This window comes from Xenopus tropicalis, chromosome 3 (genome assembly GCF_000004195.4).
Source record: "Xenopus tropicalis strain Nigerian chromosome 3, UCB_Xtro_10.0, whole genome shotgun sequence".
In the NCBI taxonomy this organism is placed as follows: Eukaryota; Metazoa; Chordata; class Amphibia; order Anura; family Pipidae; genus Xenopus; species Xenopus tropicalis.
The window spans coordinates 145,254,003-145,273,138 of record NC_030679.2 but is presented as its reverse complement, the minus strand read 5'-3'; the positions used below and the strand labels follow the sequence as shown (position 1 = coordinate 145,273,138).

General features: G+C 37.7%; 1 protein-coding gene and 6 non-coding genes across 7 annotated transcripts; all 7 read right to left on the bottom strand.

Annotated features, from left to right (window-relative positions):
• Positions 1-323: 323 nt before the first annotated feature.
• Positions 324-16,158, bottom strand: LOC100486441 (extracellular calcium-sensing receptor). Its single transcript, XM_031898259.1, has 9 exons — positions 16,152-16,158; positions 15,846-15,903; positions 11,558-11,603; positions 9,752-9,900; positions 4,716-4,869; positions 3,810-4,508; positions 3,266-3,493; positions 2,494-2,617; positions 324-1,228 (listed from the first exon to the last, which is right to left on the bottom strand). The coding sequence occupies exons 1-9, from the start codon at positions 16,156-16,158 to the stop codon at positions 324-326; spliced, it is 2,370 nt and encodes a 789-aa protein (XP_031754119.1).
• trnas-cga lies at positions 12,943-13,024 on the bottom strand. The gene has a single exon. It is a non-coding gene; the product is annotated as a tRNA-Ser (tRNA).
• trnat-agu lies at positions 15,937-16,010 on the bottom strand. The gene has a single exon. It is a non-coding gene; the product is annotated as a tRNA-Thr (tRNA).
• A 304-nt stretch (positions 16,159-16,462) lies between the features above and the next one.
• trnas-gcu lies at positions 16,463-16,544 on the bottom strand. Its single transcript has one exon. It is a non-coding gene; the product is annotated as a tRNA-Ser (tRNA).
• A 537-nt stretch (positions 16,545-17,081) lies between these two features.
• trnap-ugg lies at positions 17,082-17,153 on the bottom strand. The gene has a single exon. It is a non-coding gene; the product is annotated as a tRNA-Pro (tRNA).
• A 1,179-nt stretch (positions 17,154-18,332) lies between these two features.
• Positions 18,333-18,406, bottom strand: trnat-cgu. The gene has a single exon. It is a non-coding gene; the product is annotated as a tRNA-Thr (tRNA).
• A 593-nt stretch (positions 18,407-18,999) lies between these two features.
• On the bottom strand, positions 19,000-19,082 carry trnal-uaa. The gene has a single exon. It is a non-coding gene; the product is annotated as a tRNA-Leu (tRNA).
• Between the last annotated feature and the right edge of the window lie 54 nt (positions 19,083-19,136).

Here is a 19,136-nt window from a genome sequence, read left to right as displayed (position 1 = left end):
TCATACCAATATATTTCAAATTGCAAAAGCATGTGATCATGTATATTACTCCTGTGGTCCTGCAGTTATCATACTGTCTATTGCATTGTACTTTGCCAAATCTGTCTAAAAAGGCAGTATCATTGTAAACATATTTGACAATATTTGACAAAGGTACCCTGCTATAATTATACCCAGTAGGAATAGCTCTACTCATCAATAACTATGTAGACAATGTCTTATGTAACTTAAATTAATAAATAAAGGAGCCTGGAGTCAGTAGATGCTGGTCCCTATTCCTGAAGAAGAAATACATTTTAATGCAAATTATAGCCCTATGTATTTTAAGTTGACCTGTTGCTCAGAATATTCCCACGTGTGTTGAGGTCGGGCCTTAGTAATATGATGTAACATTTGGGAAGGAAAATGCAAACAAGGATGCCAGCACTTGAGCAGATGATGCCGAACACCTCTACTGCTGCCATGTATTTGCCCTGAGTACTGAGATAGGCAGGGGCAAAGGCAATCCAAACACTGAGGAATATCAACATGGAGAAGGTGATCCACTTGGCTTCGTTGAAGGTGTCTGGTAATTTTCTTGCCAGAAATGCCACCAGGAAGCAGACACAGGACAGAAAAGCCATGCATCCAACCATGCACCATAGCAGTGTGTCCGAACATTCATTACACTGGAATACGATGACCCCAATCTTGATCCTGGTGTTTCTCTCAGGGAATGGAGGGCAGTACAACATCCAGAAGATACAAATGAAGAGCTGAAGGTTTGTACAGGCAGACACTTTTAAGCCTGGAACACTTGGCCCCAGCCACCTTCTCATGTTGCTTCCTGGTTTGGTAGCTCGGAAGGCAATGACAACCATAATGGTCTTGGCTAAGACACATGAAACACTGAGCACAAAGATGACTCCAAAGGTCACCTGGCGGAAGAGGCAAGTAAATCTATGAGGTTGTCCAATGAAAAGCAGGGGGCAGAGAAAACTCAATGATAGTGAGCCCAAGAGGACGTAAGTAAGATCACGGTTATTGGCTTTGACAATGGCAGTGTCCTTATATCTGATGAAGACACAAAGGATGGTCACTGTGCTGATATAACTGAAGATGGTAGTGCAGGTGATGGTGATGCCAAGAGGCTCCTCAAAGGAAAGGAAATCTACAGGCTTTGGCAGGCACTCAGTTCTGCCCTCATTGGGCCATGTCTCATCAGTGCAAGGAAAGCAATTACTGGAATCTAGAACACGAGTCCAATGGATGATATAGAGAACCTTGTTAAAGACACAATTCATTCAAAAAATGTACTGGAGTTTTCAGAGATCAACACATTAATGGCATCACCTTAAAGAAAATGTTCTAAGTACTATGTGAATGCATTCATATGTACGGGAAAAATGATTCATTGATTGGTCATTAAGGTTAATATTCTACTTACAAGGCTAAAGCAAAAGAGCTCTGTTAATTAGTGATTAGCAAATCTTTTCACCAGGCATGGATTCGCAGCGAATTTCTGCATTTCGCTATTGGTGAATTGTTTCACGAAACGGCCGTGAAAATTCGCAGCAGAAAAATTCATCACCCCGATTTTTTTTTTGAGGCAAAAAAAGGCGTGGTCACGGCAAAAAAATAGACGCGTGTGACAAAAAAGACACAGGTGACAAGAAAGATGCGGACTACAAAAAAAATCGTGCAACGAATGCGTTTCGCAAATTTTTCTCCATCTTCGCGAATTTTCTTGCCGTTTTGCGAATTTTATGGGAAGCAAAATGGGACAGATTCGCTCATCACTACTGTTAGTTAATCAATTATGTCTGATATGAGACATTGTAACTTGTATGTGATTCACAGGCCCACTATTTAACAGGGCACCTAAAAATGTGCTCTAGCCTAGAGGCAGGGTGCGCCATCTTGCCTTCTCTTTCATTGTTCACTGTGGTGTCCTTGGCCTGGCGCATTACATTCTGCTTCCAGCACAAATTGCCCACCCCCCAAATTTTTGGACATTCATTGCCTTATCAATCCCTTTATGGGCAGATATAGGAATTCTTGGCACCATGGCACTAACAGCTAATTACATAGTACGTAGCTGTGTGCCAAGCTTGCTTGCCAAATGGAAGCTGATCTTGCATCTTGCTTTAGTAGGAAGGTTTTGGGAAATTATGTCCCACCTGTCCAACATGGTGAAATGTTTTGGGCTTACTTTCCTCGTCTTTTTAATAATCATAATACAACAGGTCTCTTTTGCTAAACATGGAGCAACATACAAAGACAGGGGGCTCTGCTTCCTCTATAGTTACACCACTGGCACAGAGAGCTGTGGTTTGCAGCAGGTGGTGGACTGCACATGAGCATTTCTTGGGGTTCCACATAACTTACATAGCTTTAAGGTGCACCAAGGGCATCAATGCACAGGAGAGCCTTGTACTTAATGCCTGCCTATAGCAAGTGTGCGGCTCAAGATTTTGAAAGGTCAAGTATAAAATACTGCCATTCCCATCCTACCTGTTTGGTTGGATATTTCGCCTTCAGAGCAGTGAATACAATCAAAGCAGCAGAGGGGTTGGCCTTTCTGGGCAGCTTTCCGGTATCCAGGAGCACAACTTTCACTGCACACCGAGAGGGGAACCTGAGGGGAAAGGGTGCCAAGACACATATTATTCAAAGATACAAGTGGGCCGAAACCTTGTTGCACTGAGCTGGGAGACATAGTTCATATTCTCCAGAAATCATTTGCCAACTAATAGCATCCTCATCCCAAAAGTTGACCATCTTTATTCGTGGAGAAAAAAATGTGCAAATGTTTTCGCCAGTCATGGATTCGCATTGAAATTCTGCATTTCTGAGACAAAAATGTTGCAGAGGCAAAAATCATGCATGTAAAGTTTTGTTGCATGTAAGAAAAAGTTCCCTATTGACTTGAATGTATATCGTGAATTTTGTATATCTTGAAAAACCACTTCCCATTGACTTGATTAGAAGATCACCAGGCTTATGGCTGGCAATAATTTTTCATGTACATTTTTTACTTTTTTTTAAATAAATACATCTCAAAAACTCGAATTCTGGCAAAAAGCAGTCTCAGATTTTAATAAATCAGCCTCTTAGTTTTGACATCAAATGGTACACACAGCACAACATTCATTTCAGCAATAAAATGTGTGATTATGATAAATGCAGTATAATGGAGGAGTATGGTAGGTGGGGTTTGCACCAATTGTAACAGAATGTTTTTACTTACATAATGGAATAGGTTTTCTGTTTCAGTGTACCATACCTCTGTATTTCCTGTGATCCACTGGATGGCTGTGGTATTAATGACAAACTCCTTCCCCAGTGGTGCCCTCGCATCATACCATCCAACCTTCTGAAACTGAATGGTGCCATCTTGGCTCCTTTGCCAGTTCACTATATCAAAATAAGCAGGCGGATCTCCATGGTGGTCAAAGTACATCTGCTCCCCCATCCTATTGACAAAAGAGACCTTCCTCAGGTGGTGATACACCTACAAATCAAGAAAGGAAGAACTTTATGGATAATGAACCAATATTAAAATGGAGTGCCTCTGGTCTTTTTTCCTCCCCCAGGCCATTACATTGTTTCTTTGGAAGTATATCTTGTAGATACATATCTTATTTTATGTCAGGGACTATTAGGAAAAAATATAGAAAATAAATGAAATGCCCTACCTGCCATGGTGTTACGTCAGTTTTAATTTTACACAGTTTCCATTGAAATGGTTCCTCATCTGTGAGACAGTAGATCAAGTTATGTAAAGCATATGCCATAGCATATACTGCATTATATATCAGGTACTGTACCCTGAAGTCAAATTCATCAAATTCATATGCACTAGGCCTGAACCTAACCAGTTTCTCTTCACCCATACACCAAACAGTTCCATTTGTGACTACTGAATATTCTTCAGGCCACTGGCAATTGTGCACTATTTCCCAGAAGGTCTTTATGAAGATATCATAAGGAAGTGAGGTGGAGGGATGGATGTTAAGTAGAAATTTCTTGAGCCATGGCATTTCAGCTTTATGTAATGACAAGCCCAGGGTCCCCATCACAGTATGACTGAACAGTTTTGTGAGGAGCATCTGTGAATTTGACCATCCAGTAGTAGCCAACCAGATCCTCTTTGTGTCCTGTCTTTCTACAAAATACTCCATCAGCATACTAACAAAGGGGTCCCTGGAGTAGATGATGACAACTCTAACAGATGACTGTGCAACTATATTGGCAACTGACTGGATCCTTTTGGAAGAACTTTCTACCCCAAAGGACTCATGATATGCTATGCACACTGCCAGTTTATAGAGCTCCTGTTTTAAAACATGGGACCCGTCAATACCATAGTCATCATCCAATGATATCAAGCCCACCCAAGTCCAACCCATGTAGGAAATAAGATGTGCTAAAGCCAAAGACTGCATGGCATCATTTGGAAGGGTGCGGAAGAATGAAGGATACAAAAAGTGGTTGCTGAGAGAGGACATGGAAGCAGAATAACTAACCTAGAAAAGAAGGAGCATCATACAAATGTTTGAGATACAAAGGACAATTGGGTGTCAGTATCAGCATGGTAATCTGTGTTAGGATCACAAGCAACAATAATACAATGAAAAAATGGCAACAATTATTAAATACATTAACATAATAAACAGGAAAATAACAAATAAAGGAAATCTTTATAAGAAATGTTTGTCAGCCACTGCCTTTACCTGAGGGTACCTGTAGACACCCAGAAGAGTTGCCATTGCGGCAGAAGTCCCTGAAGTGGCATCTTCAACAATAGCAGTGGGAACATTAGGGTGGCACTTGTAGTTAAGTATGGGGTGGTCTTGCCCTGTGAGAGTCCACAGTGTGCCTTTTAGACTTTGGAACAAATGCATACAGGTGTCAAAGATTTGGAAACCCAAGGATATGTTGGGAAGAAGGGAATCATTTGCATTTATCTCCTCAATGGCATACACCATAGCTTGAACATAACTGTATGATACTGTGCTAAATCTAAGAGGAAAAAAATAAAAAGAAAGAATGTAATACAGACCTGTCAAGAGGGGCAGGTAAATGAAGCAAAAAAAAAAAAACTCAATAAGAATCATGTACAAACCAGGACTAGGAAAGTTCACGTTACATTCATAGCATAGCATTTGATGTTGAGTGTCATCAACATGCACCAAATGATTTCCCAAACCTTTGTAACACATTGATGCATACATAAGAACGATGTTGAATTAGGTTAGAAGCGATACTGCAAAGCAAGAGTAAGGGGCTCATTTACTAACCATCGATTTTGTGTTTAAACAGCTAAAAATCTGAATTTGACAATTCCACATATTAAACTTGCCAAGTTCATGTAGAAGTCAATGGCAAAGGTCCCTTGCCTTTTCTTGAAGATCCAAGGTCTCAAGAGAATTCACTGGGGTTTGTCCGAATATCATGACTTTTTGTGAATTGTCTCATTGACAATTCAATAAAATCGGGATTTCAGCTGAAACTTTTTTTAAATATTAAACATTCGGGAAAATGAGTTTAGTCGAATTTGAAAATAAAAAAAGAGAAATTTTTAGAGTTTTAGTAAATAGAAGCATTGAAAAACCATTGAAAAATGGTTCCACTGAAATTATGGAAGATTGGAGTTCCATAATGTAACTAAATGGTAATCTTCAAAATTGTTTTTATATAAAACACTTGTGGGAGTGAGCATATGGACAATAATAATAATGTTATGGTCTTGTTTGAAAGTAAGTAAGAAAATGCCAAAAAACCTCACGTCCTAGAGGTGAAATATTTAGCCGGCAATAGACACCTCTACAACATTATTATTATTATTATTATTAAAAAACCTCACGTCATAGAGGTGAAATATTTAGCCGAAAATAGACACCTCTACAACATATTAACCCTCTAATGGGTAGAACATGAGAAATACACACAAGGAAAAAGAAATGCCATTAAACAAATACACGTTTGCAGATTCTACTTAGAAACAAAGAAAGACAACGCAAAACAAAACCTTATGCTCTAACAGAGGAAGAAATTCAAACTGTTTACAAAAAGCATGTCATTCGAGCATTTGGTTAAAGTCATCTAAAATGGAATGGAAAACCAAACATGCAAAAAAAGCAGTCAGACAAGCAAACACTGAAAATGAAAAGCATTGACAAGTAAACAACTATCCAATCACTTTTTTAAATATATATTTTTAAAAAAAAACAAAGGTAAATTGGGTGATGGAAACAGGGAAAAGACTGAGGTTTTAAAGGTTTTGTTTTTTCTGAGTAACTAGTTAGAGGGTGTGATTGGTTTGCGTGTATTTGGTACAGCAGCCCCCTCATCGGTTTAGTGAGTTCATTAACAAATATTGGCCTTGAACATACTGTTTGCACTTGGAAAGAGAAGAGGCTGAAAGAATTTTGCTGAATGGAACATTTTCTAGCTGGACCACTGTTGGCTAGATGGACTAAAGTCTAGCTCTCCAGGGGTATGTTCTTGGCCTACTGCTTTCTAAACCCTGTAGCCCTTGTTTGTTTTAGCTAATGTCAAGCACTGCTGTTTATAAACTGACTATGATAATGATCTTGAGGTTGGCAGTGTAAATATTACAAATTCATAGCATTGTTGATTCTATAGAGCAGAAGTAATGTAGACTGCAATGCTAACAGCAGGTCAGTGGTCCAAATCCAGTCATTTGTAATTCATACTTAACTAAAGGTCGTAGACTTGTTCACTGGAACATTTTGCTATATGTTAAATAGGAATTGTCATTGATATAAGCACAGAGTGGATGTGTAGTAATTATTTAGTAAGTGTTTTTAGTCATTATTTCTTATAATGTTGCAAACTACCTAACCATGTTGGTGTCAGTAGTGCTTCACAATTTCATTATCAGGCAATTAGAAATATAATATAAATTATTATTATTATTATTATTAGTAGTAGTAGTAGTAGTAGTAGTAGTATTGTTGTTATAACTGTTATTATTATTATTAATGCTGTTATTATTTTTGTTTTTATTGTTATTAGTTTTATTATTATTATTGTTGCTATTATTAGTTGTATTATTATTATTACTACTGTTTATTATATATAATAACTTAATTATTATTATTATTATTATTATTATTATTATTATTATTATTATTATTATTATTATTATTATTAATAATAATAATAATAATAATAATAATAATAATAATAATAATAATAATAATAATAATAATAATAATAATAATAATAATAATAATTATTATTATTATTATTATTATTATTATTATTATTATTATTATTATTATTATTATTATTATTATTATTATTATTATTATTATTATTATTAATAATAATAATAATAATAATAAATAAGTTATTATATATAATATTATTTATAATATAAATATAACATAATAAAATATGTAGTAACCGCCTACAACACAGCTTATTGTTTGGGGGGGTTGTTTATTTTTATTTTTTTTTAGAATACTAACAGGTCCCCTTTAAGGTTACCAGATCTCAATAAAAGCACGGACTCTGCAGGAAAATCCATCTAGTTGGAGCTATACTGATTGCTTTTAGTATAAATTATAAACAATTTTTAATCAGTGCAGCCCAACAATTCATTAAATAGAAGTGTCCCGTTTTTTAAACATTTTTTTAGCCTAATTTTGATTTCTAAATTGTTCCAGAATGGGGGTAAAACCCCTGCTATCTACAAAATTAAAATAAGACCAACTAATTTATTAAGGATTTACTAGAATTACTAATGTACTTTCTGTAAAGGCAAATAATTAAATGTCACATTGTATGTAGCATCAAATGTGTTTTCCCTTACTGTAATTCTCACAACACTGGACTGGAAGGCCCATTTATCAACATTCTTATTTTCATGGTTTTAGAGGTTTTGGAAACCACAAAAAAAATTATTTTCTCTAAAAACACGAATGCCAAGTGATTTATTAAAACAGCCATTTAAAAACAAAAAACAAAACGTGAAAGACACAAACAAAAAAACATGAAAAACACAAATGTTTCATTTTGATGCACAAATGAACAAACCCCCCAAAAACTTCTAAAACCATGAAGCAAAGAAAGTTCCTTTCAGTTTCCCTAGGAAGGCTGCCCATTGACTTCTAAACGCTTTTAGATGGTGTACTTTTGGATTTTGTTGCAGTTTTGATGAAACAAATTCCAATGATTTGGAAATTGGTGAAACGGCAACAAAAATCACAAAATGGTGAAAAATGTGCGAAACGCATTTGTCATGCAATTTTTTTTCTTTTCGCCAGCGTTTTTTTTTTACGTGACCACACCCAATTTCATGCGACTGCTCCTTTTTTTTGCACAACCCAATTTTACGTGCGGCGAAATTTTTTGGTGCGCACCAAATTTTACGATAGTTTTACCAATTGCGAAATGCGTCAATTCGCTGCGAATCCATGCCTGGCGAAAAAATTCACTCATCACTACTCACAGGTCTCAAATACTATCATATTAAACATAACAAGTCACATCAAAAGTAAAATAATGTGACTTGTCATGTTTAATATGATAGTAGGCACTTGCGATGTTTAAAACTGTTTTTTCTGTGTTATAACAGTATATTGATATGTGACCCCCATAACATGTATGTCTTATATCATGTTTGTATTCTGCATGTTAACTGGATCAAATTTGAGACCTGTGAGTCTCAGTGAAAGGGTTAAACATGAACTGAAAATTTTGAGTTTACATTCAAAAATCTCAAAATTTTTATTTACAAAAAAAGTCAACTTAGTTAACTAAATATGAATTATGGGAGTTATTTTCGAAAAATTCCAATTTTTCGAGGAACAATAATGAAAAAATCGAGTGCTGGCAAATACCCATTTGTAAATCTCAAAATGATCTAGAAGTATGAAAAAATTCAACTTTATCTCAAAATTGCTTAGTAAATGTTTCCCTAAATGTTGTAACCATCCCTTCCACTGATTACATAGAGGCTTGCTAGGTTTGATTGGCTGAAGTTTTTCTTTCAAGATTCTTGTTTTGGTGGAAAAAAACATATTCTTTAGTGATGAGCGAATTTTTTTGCCAGGCATGGATTTGCAGCAAATTTCCGCATTTCGCCATTCCGTGAAAATTCCGCATTTCGCCATTCTGTGAAAATTCGCCACAGAAAAATTTGTTGTGAATTTTTTATTGCGCGTCAAATTGGGCGCGGTCCCATCAAAAATTTGGCATGGTTGCGTTAAAAAAGCGCGGGCTACAAAAAAAATAGACGCGGGTAAAAAAAAAATAGACGCGGTGACAAAAGAGATGCGGACAACAAAAAAATTGCGCGACAAGTGCGTTTCACAATTTTTTTTCTGCTTCTTGCCGTTTTCGCAAATTTTAGGGTGAAGCAAAATGGTACAGATTCGCTCATCACTAATATTCTTGAACAAGTTGTGAAGACATTTTTTTGATGAGTATTGGCCTTACTTTTTCAGTCTCAGAGAATCATGGTGGGATAAGCACTTGCTTACATGAGTGGTTCATGGGTAGAAGCTACAAACTCAAAATATAAAGTACATTAAATAAAAAGATTATAACGGGCAACAGAATACAAAAGGGATTTCACTCTTGTAGTTGTTCTATGTTTCTCAACAGCGATGAGTATATAGATACCAACAGCTATTGAATTCCATGGCCAACAGGACAGCAGAAACAAAGCATTATAGAACATAAAAGGGCACAAACAAGAAAGGAGAATTAAGAGAAATAAGAGAAATCAACTCACGATGAACATGTCAAGGGCGGGTTCTTTTCTGTATATAGGTATTTGGTATCGATCCAAGCTGTGTGAACTGGGAAATGTCCTGAGATCATGAGGTCTCCATCCTTTATAAAGCCAGTTTCCCGGGGGCTGTGCAGGGTGCAGGGCAGAGCCTGAACAATAGGCAAGAGGAAAAAGAGAGGAGAGAGAGACGGCACAGGCACAAAGACCATGCTAGGGAGAACAGATAAGATGAAGAAGAGAAATGTTAGGGAAGAAGAGAAGACACAAGACATTCTGTTATCTTAATGCAATGCAACATAGGTCATGCAGATTTTTGAGTAGGGAATGTGTCTATTTATCATCTGTCAATGTATCTTTGAATTCTCCTAAATTTCTTTTTATCTATCTATCTATCATCTATCTATTAATCATCTATCTATCTATCTATCTATCTATCTATCTATCTATCTTCATCATCATCTATCTATATCTACATCTCTCATAAACTGTCTATACATTTTCTTATAACTTGTGTATCTATTTATCCCCTTACCTTTACAGAGATGTTCCCTTAATTATTCTGGTATCTGAGTGAGAAGGGGCCTGAGAGACCTTCACTCGGTATCCCAGGCCCCGCAATTTAAGCTGATGAATTTATATTATCTCTCCCAGCTCCCATTGGCTATTCTTCCTTTAGAGACACTGATGATAATTGTTGATTATCGTCTGCAGTCTTAATTAAATTGTTATTGAAAATAAAATTTGGTGATACATAAAAAGATAATTGTGGCACAATTGCCTACAGGCCCCTCCAGATTTGTAATCTCATGGTGATGGTATTTCCAAGGGCTAAAGTTGTGGCATCAACCACTAATCAACAATCACTTATTTCATGTTAATTTGACCCCTTGCTGACTGCAACTTACCATACAAATTCAAAGATGCACAATTACATGTTTCTGGTATCAGGAGAAACATGTAATCAGACACCCTAGGCAACCCCCCCGCACCCTCCCCCCCACATGCATGCTCATGAAGAAGCACACACATGTGCAGTAATGTAGCCATGCAATGACTTGTGGCAGGGGCAAGAAAGTTCAGCTGCACAGACATGGGGTAGACAGAAGAGGTACCTGCCTGTTGCCCCCGATCATTTTACCCTAGACAGCCTATGCCCAGTTTTGTGTTGCTGTACACACCTAGGGGCTGATTTACTAAGACACGAATTCGAATCCGAATTGGAAAAATTCCGATTGGAAAACGAACATTTTGCGTCTTTTTCGTATTTTTTGCGATTTTTTTTTGGCGCCTTTTACAACTTTTCGGAAATTGTTGCGACTTTATCGTTACCAATACGATTTTCGCGAAAAAACGTGAGTTTTTCGTAGCCATTACGATTCGCTCGTATCTTGTCGCGACTTTTTCGTATTGAGCTCTCGTAAGCGGCGGGCGAAACTTTCCGACTTAGCATGATTTTGGAAGCCTCCCATAGGACTCAATGGCACCCTGCAGCTCCAACCTGGCCCAAGAAAAGTCACCATACTGAAGCTTGAATGAATCTGAACACTACGAAAAAATCGCAACATTTTGCGCAACTTTCGGAATGGCTACGAAAAAGGCGTGACTTTTCACGCAAGTTTTAACGCTACGAAAAAATCGCCAGATTTTACGCAACAAAAAAGTCGCGATAATTTTCCGAAAAAACGCCAAATACCGATCATTACGAAAAAAACGCAATCGGACGCATTCGGCCAGTTCGTGAGTAAGTAAATGGGCCCCCTAGTGAGGCCCAGCCTGAAGGACAGTTATGGTGCAGATAGTGGGTACACAAGTGCGGACAACTTTAATTGCAGGACAAGCCAGGTTCAGAGCCCTGCAAAATGTAAAGAAGATTAGAAATCACGGGAGCACTTACCGGCAGTCAGAGTGTGAACAACACACGGCCGGAAACCCAGACAGCCAATCTATCAATCGAAAAAGGAATTTGTATGGAGCATCCAACTCTGCTGTTAAAAAATCATTACTTTATTTTTTCAGTCCATTTAAAATCATATGATACATGTGCAAAGAAGGACCATACGCTTGACGCGTTTCGTGGTATCACACCATTTTCTCAAAAGCTGCAGCTTTACAATGTAAAGAAGCACAGATAGCTATAGATATGTGGCACTGGGCTATGATGTCAGGAACAAGTAAAGACCACGTAAAAGTGAGAAGAGCAGTCATTGGTCACTTAAAGTGGTTCCTCTATTGGCCTCATCTTGAAATGACAAGGAATTTGGCAAGCTGCCATATTTGGAATGAAAATGTCATAAAAGCTGAGGCACTGCTGAGATTCGAACTCAGGATCTCCTGTTTACTAGACAGGCGCTTTAACCAACTAAGCCACAGCACCAGATACGTGTACAGCAGCCATCATAGTCAGAATTATTTTTCAAAATGGTATCATAAATGATAATAAGAAACCCAAACCAATAATTATAATTAAGAGACCCGTAAAGTTAAATCATGGTCAATAAACACATAAATATAAGTGAAATCAGAATAACTATAAGTTCCTATTAATGAGACTAACGGCTCATACCAATTAAACCATTGAGGTCTGGGTGTAAAAACCCCGGACCTATCGCCAGTGTGCAGGAAACCCAAAATCAAGTTGAGTGCTCAAATCAAAAATTAGCTCAACGGAATCCCTGGGTGGCTCGGGTGCTCGAGGCCCCGAACCCGTAGCTGAAGGAGAAAACCAAATTCAAATGCGAAGGACACCAAACACTCCGAACTCCGGGGTCTCGCTTTAAAAGTAGATCTTTATTGCTGCATTAAAGGAATACCCGCCTAACGCGTTTCGTGCACATCATGCACTTACTCATAGGCATATACAATTCAATCATATGGTGGTTTAAATAATGATATATTATTATTATACCTCCTAATTAACCATCTAATGCCCAGCTTTCACAAGATAAGAGGAAACATATGTATAAAAGACGCTATGTGAGTGAGTTAGTGTTTTTGGGTATTATCAACTGATTGCATCATGGCAAATACAGAAATATGATCTTAAATTGTTGAAATTGTGTTACTCTGAGTTTTTTAAAGTTGAAGTTGAGTTAGTGCCCAGGTTGGAATCCAGATCAGCAGTGGTTACATTGTGCTACACATATCTGCATAAATGCCCAATTATCTAAACAACTAAGCATTATAAGGACTCACGCTGTGAACAGGATTTGAACCTGTGCAGGGAAACCCCATTGGATTTCAAGTCCAACGCCTTAACCACTCGGCCATCACAGCCAGCCTGTCCCATAGAGAAACTAACTCAGTACAGATAGGTAAGTGGCACATAGACCTGTGAAAGTGAGGGAAAAGAAGATTAAAAACAAAAAAACAAAAATCCAAAACTGAGTTAGTTTCCCAACGGGACAGGCTGGCTGTGATGGCCGAGTGGTTAAGGCGTTGGACTCGAAATCCAATGGGGTATTGGATTTCGAGTCCAACGCCTTAACCACTCGTCCATCACAGCCAGCCTGTCCCGTTGGGAAACTAACTCAGTACAGTACATAGACCTGTGAAAGTGAAGGAAAAGCAGATTTTAAATAAAAAATTCCAATACTCTTGTCCAATCAAGCGGTGATTGCTAAGGGGACTTACAGTGTAAAATCACGTACAGTGCTATTTTAAGTACTTTTACAATTTCCATTAATCTTTTTTGATGATATTAGCAGATCTTGCAGCCCAGAGCACCCTCTGCTGTTTGGCCTGAGCAGAATTCAACTTCCCTGCTGAAGGAAGCAACTCCTCACCAGAGTTGGGTCTGTTCTAGAGCTTAGTGATTTCTACCTTCTCTACATTGCTGCCATGTACAAAAGTGCATTTTATACAACTAATATAGTATAGACAATTTAACATATTTGATAAAATGTAGTAGTTTTTTTTTTTTTTGCATTATTTTTATAATTTTAGCTAGATAAAATAGACTAGTCCAGTGATCTGTAGCATGAGTGGCCAAATTTCACAGTAATTGAACTTTTGGCCACTTGGTTAGAAGGTCAGATGATTTTTAGGTTGGCCTGTATATGAAATAAGGAATTTGTGCATTAAAGATGTCAAGAAAAACAAGCACTGCTAAGATTCAAACTCAACATAATCTGCTTATAAGAGTGGCACTTTAACAAGTCAAAGATCTCACAAGATACAGGAAACGTCTGAAGAATGTTGGTGAATAGATTTTCTAATTAATATGTGTAATCAACAAAGTCAAAGATCTCACAAGATATAGGAAACATCTGAAGAAGGTTGATCAATAGATTTCCTAATTAATACGTGGAATCAACCAAGTCAAAGATCTCACAAGATACAGGAAACATCTGAAGAAGGTTGGTCAATATATTTCCTAATTAATAGTTGGAATCAACCAAGTCAAAGATCTCACAAGATACAGGAAACATCTGAAGAATGTTGGTCAATAGATTTCCTAATCAATAGGTTAAATCAACCAAGTTAAAGCTCTCACAAGATACAGGAAACATCTGAAGAATGTTGGTCAATAGATTTCCTAATTAATAGTTGGAATCAACCAAGTTAAAGATCTCACAAGATACAGGAAACATCTGAAGAAGGTTGGTCAATAGATTTCCTAATTAATAGGTTAAATCAACCAAGTTAAAGATCTCACAAGATACAGGAAACATCTGAAGAATGTTGGTCAATAGATTTCCTAATCAATAGATGGAATCAATCAAGTCAAAGATCTCACAAGATGCTATGAAGCAATACATGGTGCATTAGAGTGATTTCCTCACTGTAACTTCTTTTTATAGTAGCCCATCAGTTCCACTCATAGTGATAGGATCTGGGTTACATTGTCTTTTGGTTAGTAAGTACTACAGGTATTAACTGATTTCCAAGGAGTTTGAGAAAATGAACTCAAACAGTTTCTAAAACCAATTAGCAGTCCATCACCTTAACCACTCTTGCATGGCTCTAGGCATACACGGCATTGTGTGTGTTAAAATGGCAAAAATGTGATATACTGTGTTATTGTCACAAATATATCAAACAGTAGTTTTAGTGCCTTTTGCCTTGCATTGTTACTCAAGAGTTCATTTCTAGTTTCCCTTTTTAAGTGCAATATGGATAGTTAGCATCATTAACATATTAATGGGGATAATAAGCCTATTGTCAGGGCAAAAGGATCAGTTTCAGTCTAACCCTGAATAACAATAGGGGGTGGGTTCAACATTTTTTTGACGCACACAACTTTATTTTGTTGCACAGATTTATAACCCAACTTTCAAATGGGTGTATAATAACAGTAATGGAAATAAAGTAATCGTCATTGTAATTACAAGTCCTATTTATACTGTATTCATTTTTATCAAAGGTGTTTTGGGTTTATACTATTCCTTTATTAAATAGTAACGGGATACATAGTTCTTTTTTTTTAAAGTTTGGACTTGTCCGGGATTTGAACCCGGGACCTTTTGCACCCAAAGCGAGAATCATACCCCTAGACCAATGAGCCAGATAAATGCAACTACAAGAAGCTTCACTCAACTGGGATCTTCATTATTAGTGATGAGCAAATCTTTCCGATTTTGCTTCAACAAAAAGTTCATGAAACTTTGAAACTATTCAAAAAACAGCAAAAAATGTGCAAAACACATTTTTTTGACACGTCATTTTTTTCCCCTTGGGCAACTTTTTTTGACGCACACAACTTTATTTTGTTGCACAGCAAATTTTTCCGCTTCAAATTTTTACAAAAAAAATCCTCCAATGGTGAAACATGCCAATTCGCAGCCAATCCATGCCTGATGAAAAATTTTGCTCATTACTATTTCTCAGTTGAACGAAGGTGTCACCTGCAAATAATTACAAGTTAGCAGGAACCCATTCTACATGGAGGGGAATATCCATTCCAGAGTATTGGTAGTCTAATCATGTACAGAACAAGGACCAAAGATGGAGTAGCTTCAATAGGAAAAAAGTGAGATCAACAAAATCCTTTTCCATTGCACTCATGTTGAGCAAGGGAGTATACTGCCCATGTTTGGAAGTGAGAAGAGCCACAACTCTTTCTAGTTCAGCCCACAGCAATGCTATTTGGCCATACCTACAGACTATTCGGTCGGCCATCCAGTATTTGCCATGTTTACCCGTAATTGGACTACCTAAAAGAGAATGGAATCTTATAGATGAAAATGAGGCACTGCTGAGATTCGAACTCAGGATCTCCTGTTTACTAGACAGGCGCTTTAACCAACTAAGCCACAGCGCCAACTGTTAATGGCATTCTTTCATGCTTTGCAAGCAGGATGTGAGGGGACCAGACTGTTCCAAAAGTTGGCAAATTGCGAAATTTCATAAAGTTACACCAAAGCCTATGCATTTTACAAAAATTGCCTAGAAACGTACGTACCTTGCATCTCGAGCTAAGAGAAGCAGAGAAGAATGACAGGGGCAGCCAGGGGGAAGGAGTTCTTTTGCAGCAAACTCAAACAGGAATGGTTTATTAATCACCTTAAACACTCAGTCACCACAGTATGGGAATGGGAAAACACTGCCCATTACATCTCCTACTATAGAATGCAAAGTGCCCAAAAGTCATTCATTCTAACGGGTCAGAATGAACTTATTTTCTTAGCGTTTCACAAGCAACTTGAAGAACTTTGCTCAAAGATAATGGATTATTTCAACTGATAAGTTTGGAACAGAGTTGAAAATTTCTACCGACGAGGATGGGATTCGAACCCACGCGTGCAGAGCACAATGGATTAGCAGTCCATCGCCTTAACCACTCGGCCACCTCGTCCATTAGATGCATGCGTCTTGCTCTGTTTTCTGCTTTAAAGGTACAGTATACACCCTTTTTAATATGAGCTTGATGAAAATGACTTGCTCTGAATATACGTTTTGCCTATTGTTTTAATTAAGAAAAAATCTATGGTTTCTGCCACTAAACAAGAACATGAAGCCAGTTTCACTTTAGCACTTTCAGTCACTTCCTAATCCCAAAAACATAAAAGGAGCCAATAAATCTAATTACCAGCTCACTGAGAAGGCCCATAATAATGAGGTATTGAAAGGATGGGGTTTGTGTGTTCAAAAGGTAGATAGGGAGATCTGAACAAATTTCCTTGTTTATAAGGGAAGAGGGGAGGTCACTGAAAATAGCCCAGTTTTCAAATTAGTTCACAATAATAATAATAATAAAAATACGGTAATGTGCAATTTTATTGTACTGTTAATATTGTGTTCATTTTTAGCAAAGCTGTGTTGGGTTTATACTGTTCCTTTAAGAATTTCCTTATATAGCAGAAGGATACATAGTTTTTTTAAAAAATGCCTTGGGCTCGTCTGGGATTTGAACCCGGGAGCTCTCGCACCCAAAGCGAGAATCATACCCCTAGACCAACAAGCCAGACGCCAAATGACCTTATGTACAACTCAAGGACTAAACATGGAGTACACTGGGAGACTTTAGTCACTCTTTAGGGTGAGCCAGATGCCAATGGATCTCAGAATCAGTTCATCTTCATCAGTCAAAGAGATGGGGAATGTCCATTCCATAGCATTGGTGGTCTAATTACGTACAACTCAAGGACCAAACATGGAGTAGCTTCATTTGCCCTGTTAAGATATTATTTGTTAACTATTAAATAGTGAGATCAGAAAAAGCCATGTTGATTGCACTCATGTTGGGCAAGGGAGTATACTGCCCATTTGCAAGAGGAACAAATCTTCCTACTTATGCCCAGCGCAATGCGATTTGGCCATTCACATGGACCATTCAGCCAGCCATTCAGTAACTGCCATGTTGATCCAAACTCCACCAACCACCAATGAACTGACTGTGAATTAATGCATTCACTCATTGAACTTCTACTCTATTAACATCAGCTGTTTATATTGCACACACATGGGGTGTGGTCAAAATGTTGGTACTGCGGTGTTGTGTTCATGGGGGAAGGGGTCCCATATAAATAATTTGTATGAGGCCCCAAATTTTCTGATGGCGGCAAGAAATGCAAGAATACTTCTCAAAAACATTGGTCATTACATTACTTAAAACTATGATACGGTTATGATGATGATCAGGGACATAACTATGGTGCACCGGGCCCCCCTGCAAAAAAATGTTTGTAAGGGCCCAGAGCACACCTCTCCCTGCTTGGACCCCTGCCCCCCAATGGAGTTTCCCACTACCCTCTCCTTGTTGGCATCTTGCTCCCATCCCCCTCCCTGGCCGCCGGTAGGAAAGTGGCTGTTGAGGGCAGGATTTTTCACTGCTATAGAGGAGCAGACCCCCCTGCAACCGTGGAGTCTGCTTCCCCTATAGTTATGCCACTGATGATACAACTAAGTGAAATTGCTTATTAAATTGCTAATATCAGCTCAACAGCCTATTTGCAATACAATTACACAACTGTTTATAAAGCTGTGCAGATTTTCTTATCAGTTAACCAGCAACTACATTAAATGCATCTAAGATTGCTAATAAAGGTAATATATAAAGGCATGATTTCCCCCCACACTCTGCCTACAACTGCTGTTACAGCACAGGATATGGGATTTCTAAAATGAATATGTTGCAAAAGCAAGGCACTGCTGAGAGTCGAACTCAGGATCTCCTGTTTACGAGACAGGCGCTTTAACCATCTAAGCCACAGCGCCAAACATGATGCCTGCTAATTTTTAGTTGTAAATGTACAAAATCCTTATTCCATTTTAAAAACTTTGGCATTAAATTGTCATTGCAGAAGCCACTATAGAGAATTTGAGTACCAAATTTTCTTCATCCAATTTTGGATACAAAGTTTTTCTCAAAAGGCATTTGTTTACAGTGCTGCTGCGGCAGAATTCTGCAATAAAATCCATTTTTTTAAATATTTTTTTCATATTTAATTTTGAGATTTGACATGGAGCTAGCCATTCCCTTACTTTCCCAGGTGCCCATAGCCATGTGACTTGTACACCGAGAGACTTTAGTCACTCTTTAGGGTGAAGACACACAAAGCTACTAGTAGCTGCTACTTGTGATTTTTTCTTTGAATTTTTTGTCAAGTTTGATAAATTTATTTGTTTTGCCCTTTAATCTGGGGGCTGTGTCCCAATCACTGTTTCACTGGCCATTTGGAATCCTTTTTGATTAAATTGTTTGTACATATAGCATACTTTTTGTGCAACGAACAATATAAAAGGTAAGGGACTCTACCCCATTAAGGGCACAATTGCTCAAGTGAGGAGCCTTACATACTTAAAACTCTCACCAGGAGTGGGGTTTGAACCCACGTGGATATACATCCACTGGATCTTAAGTCCAACGCCTTAACCACTCAGCCATCCTGGTCGCTGAAGGTCTTAATGAAACTTCTTGTCCTTGTGTGTCATTGAGAAAATTCTG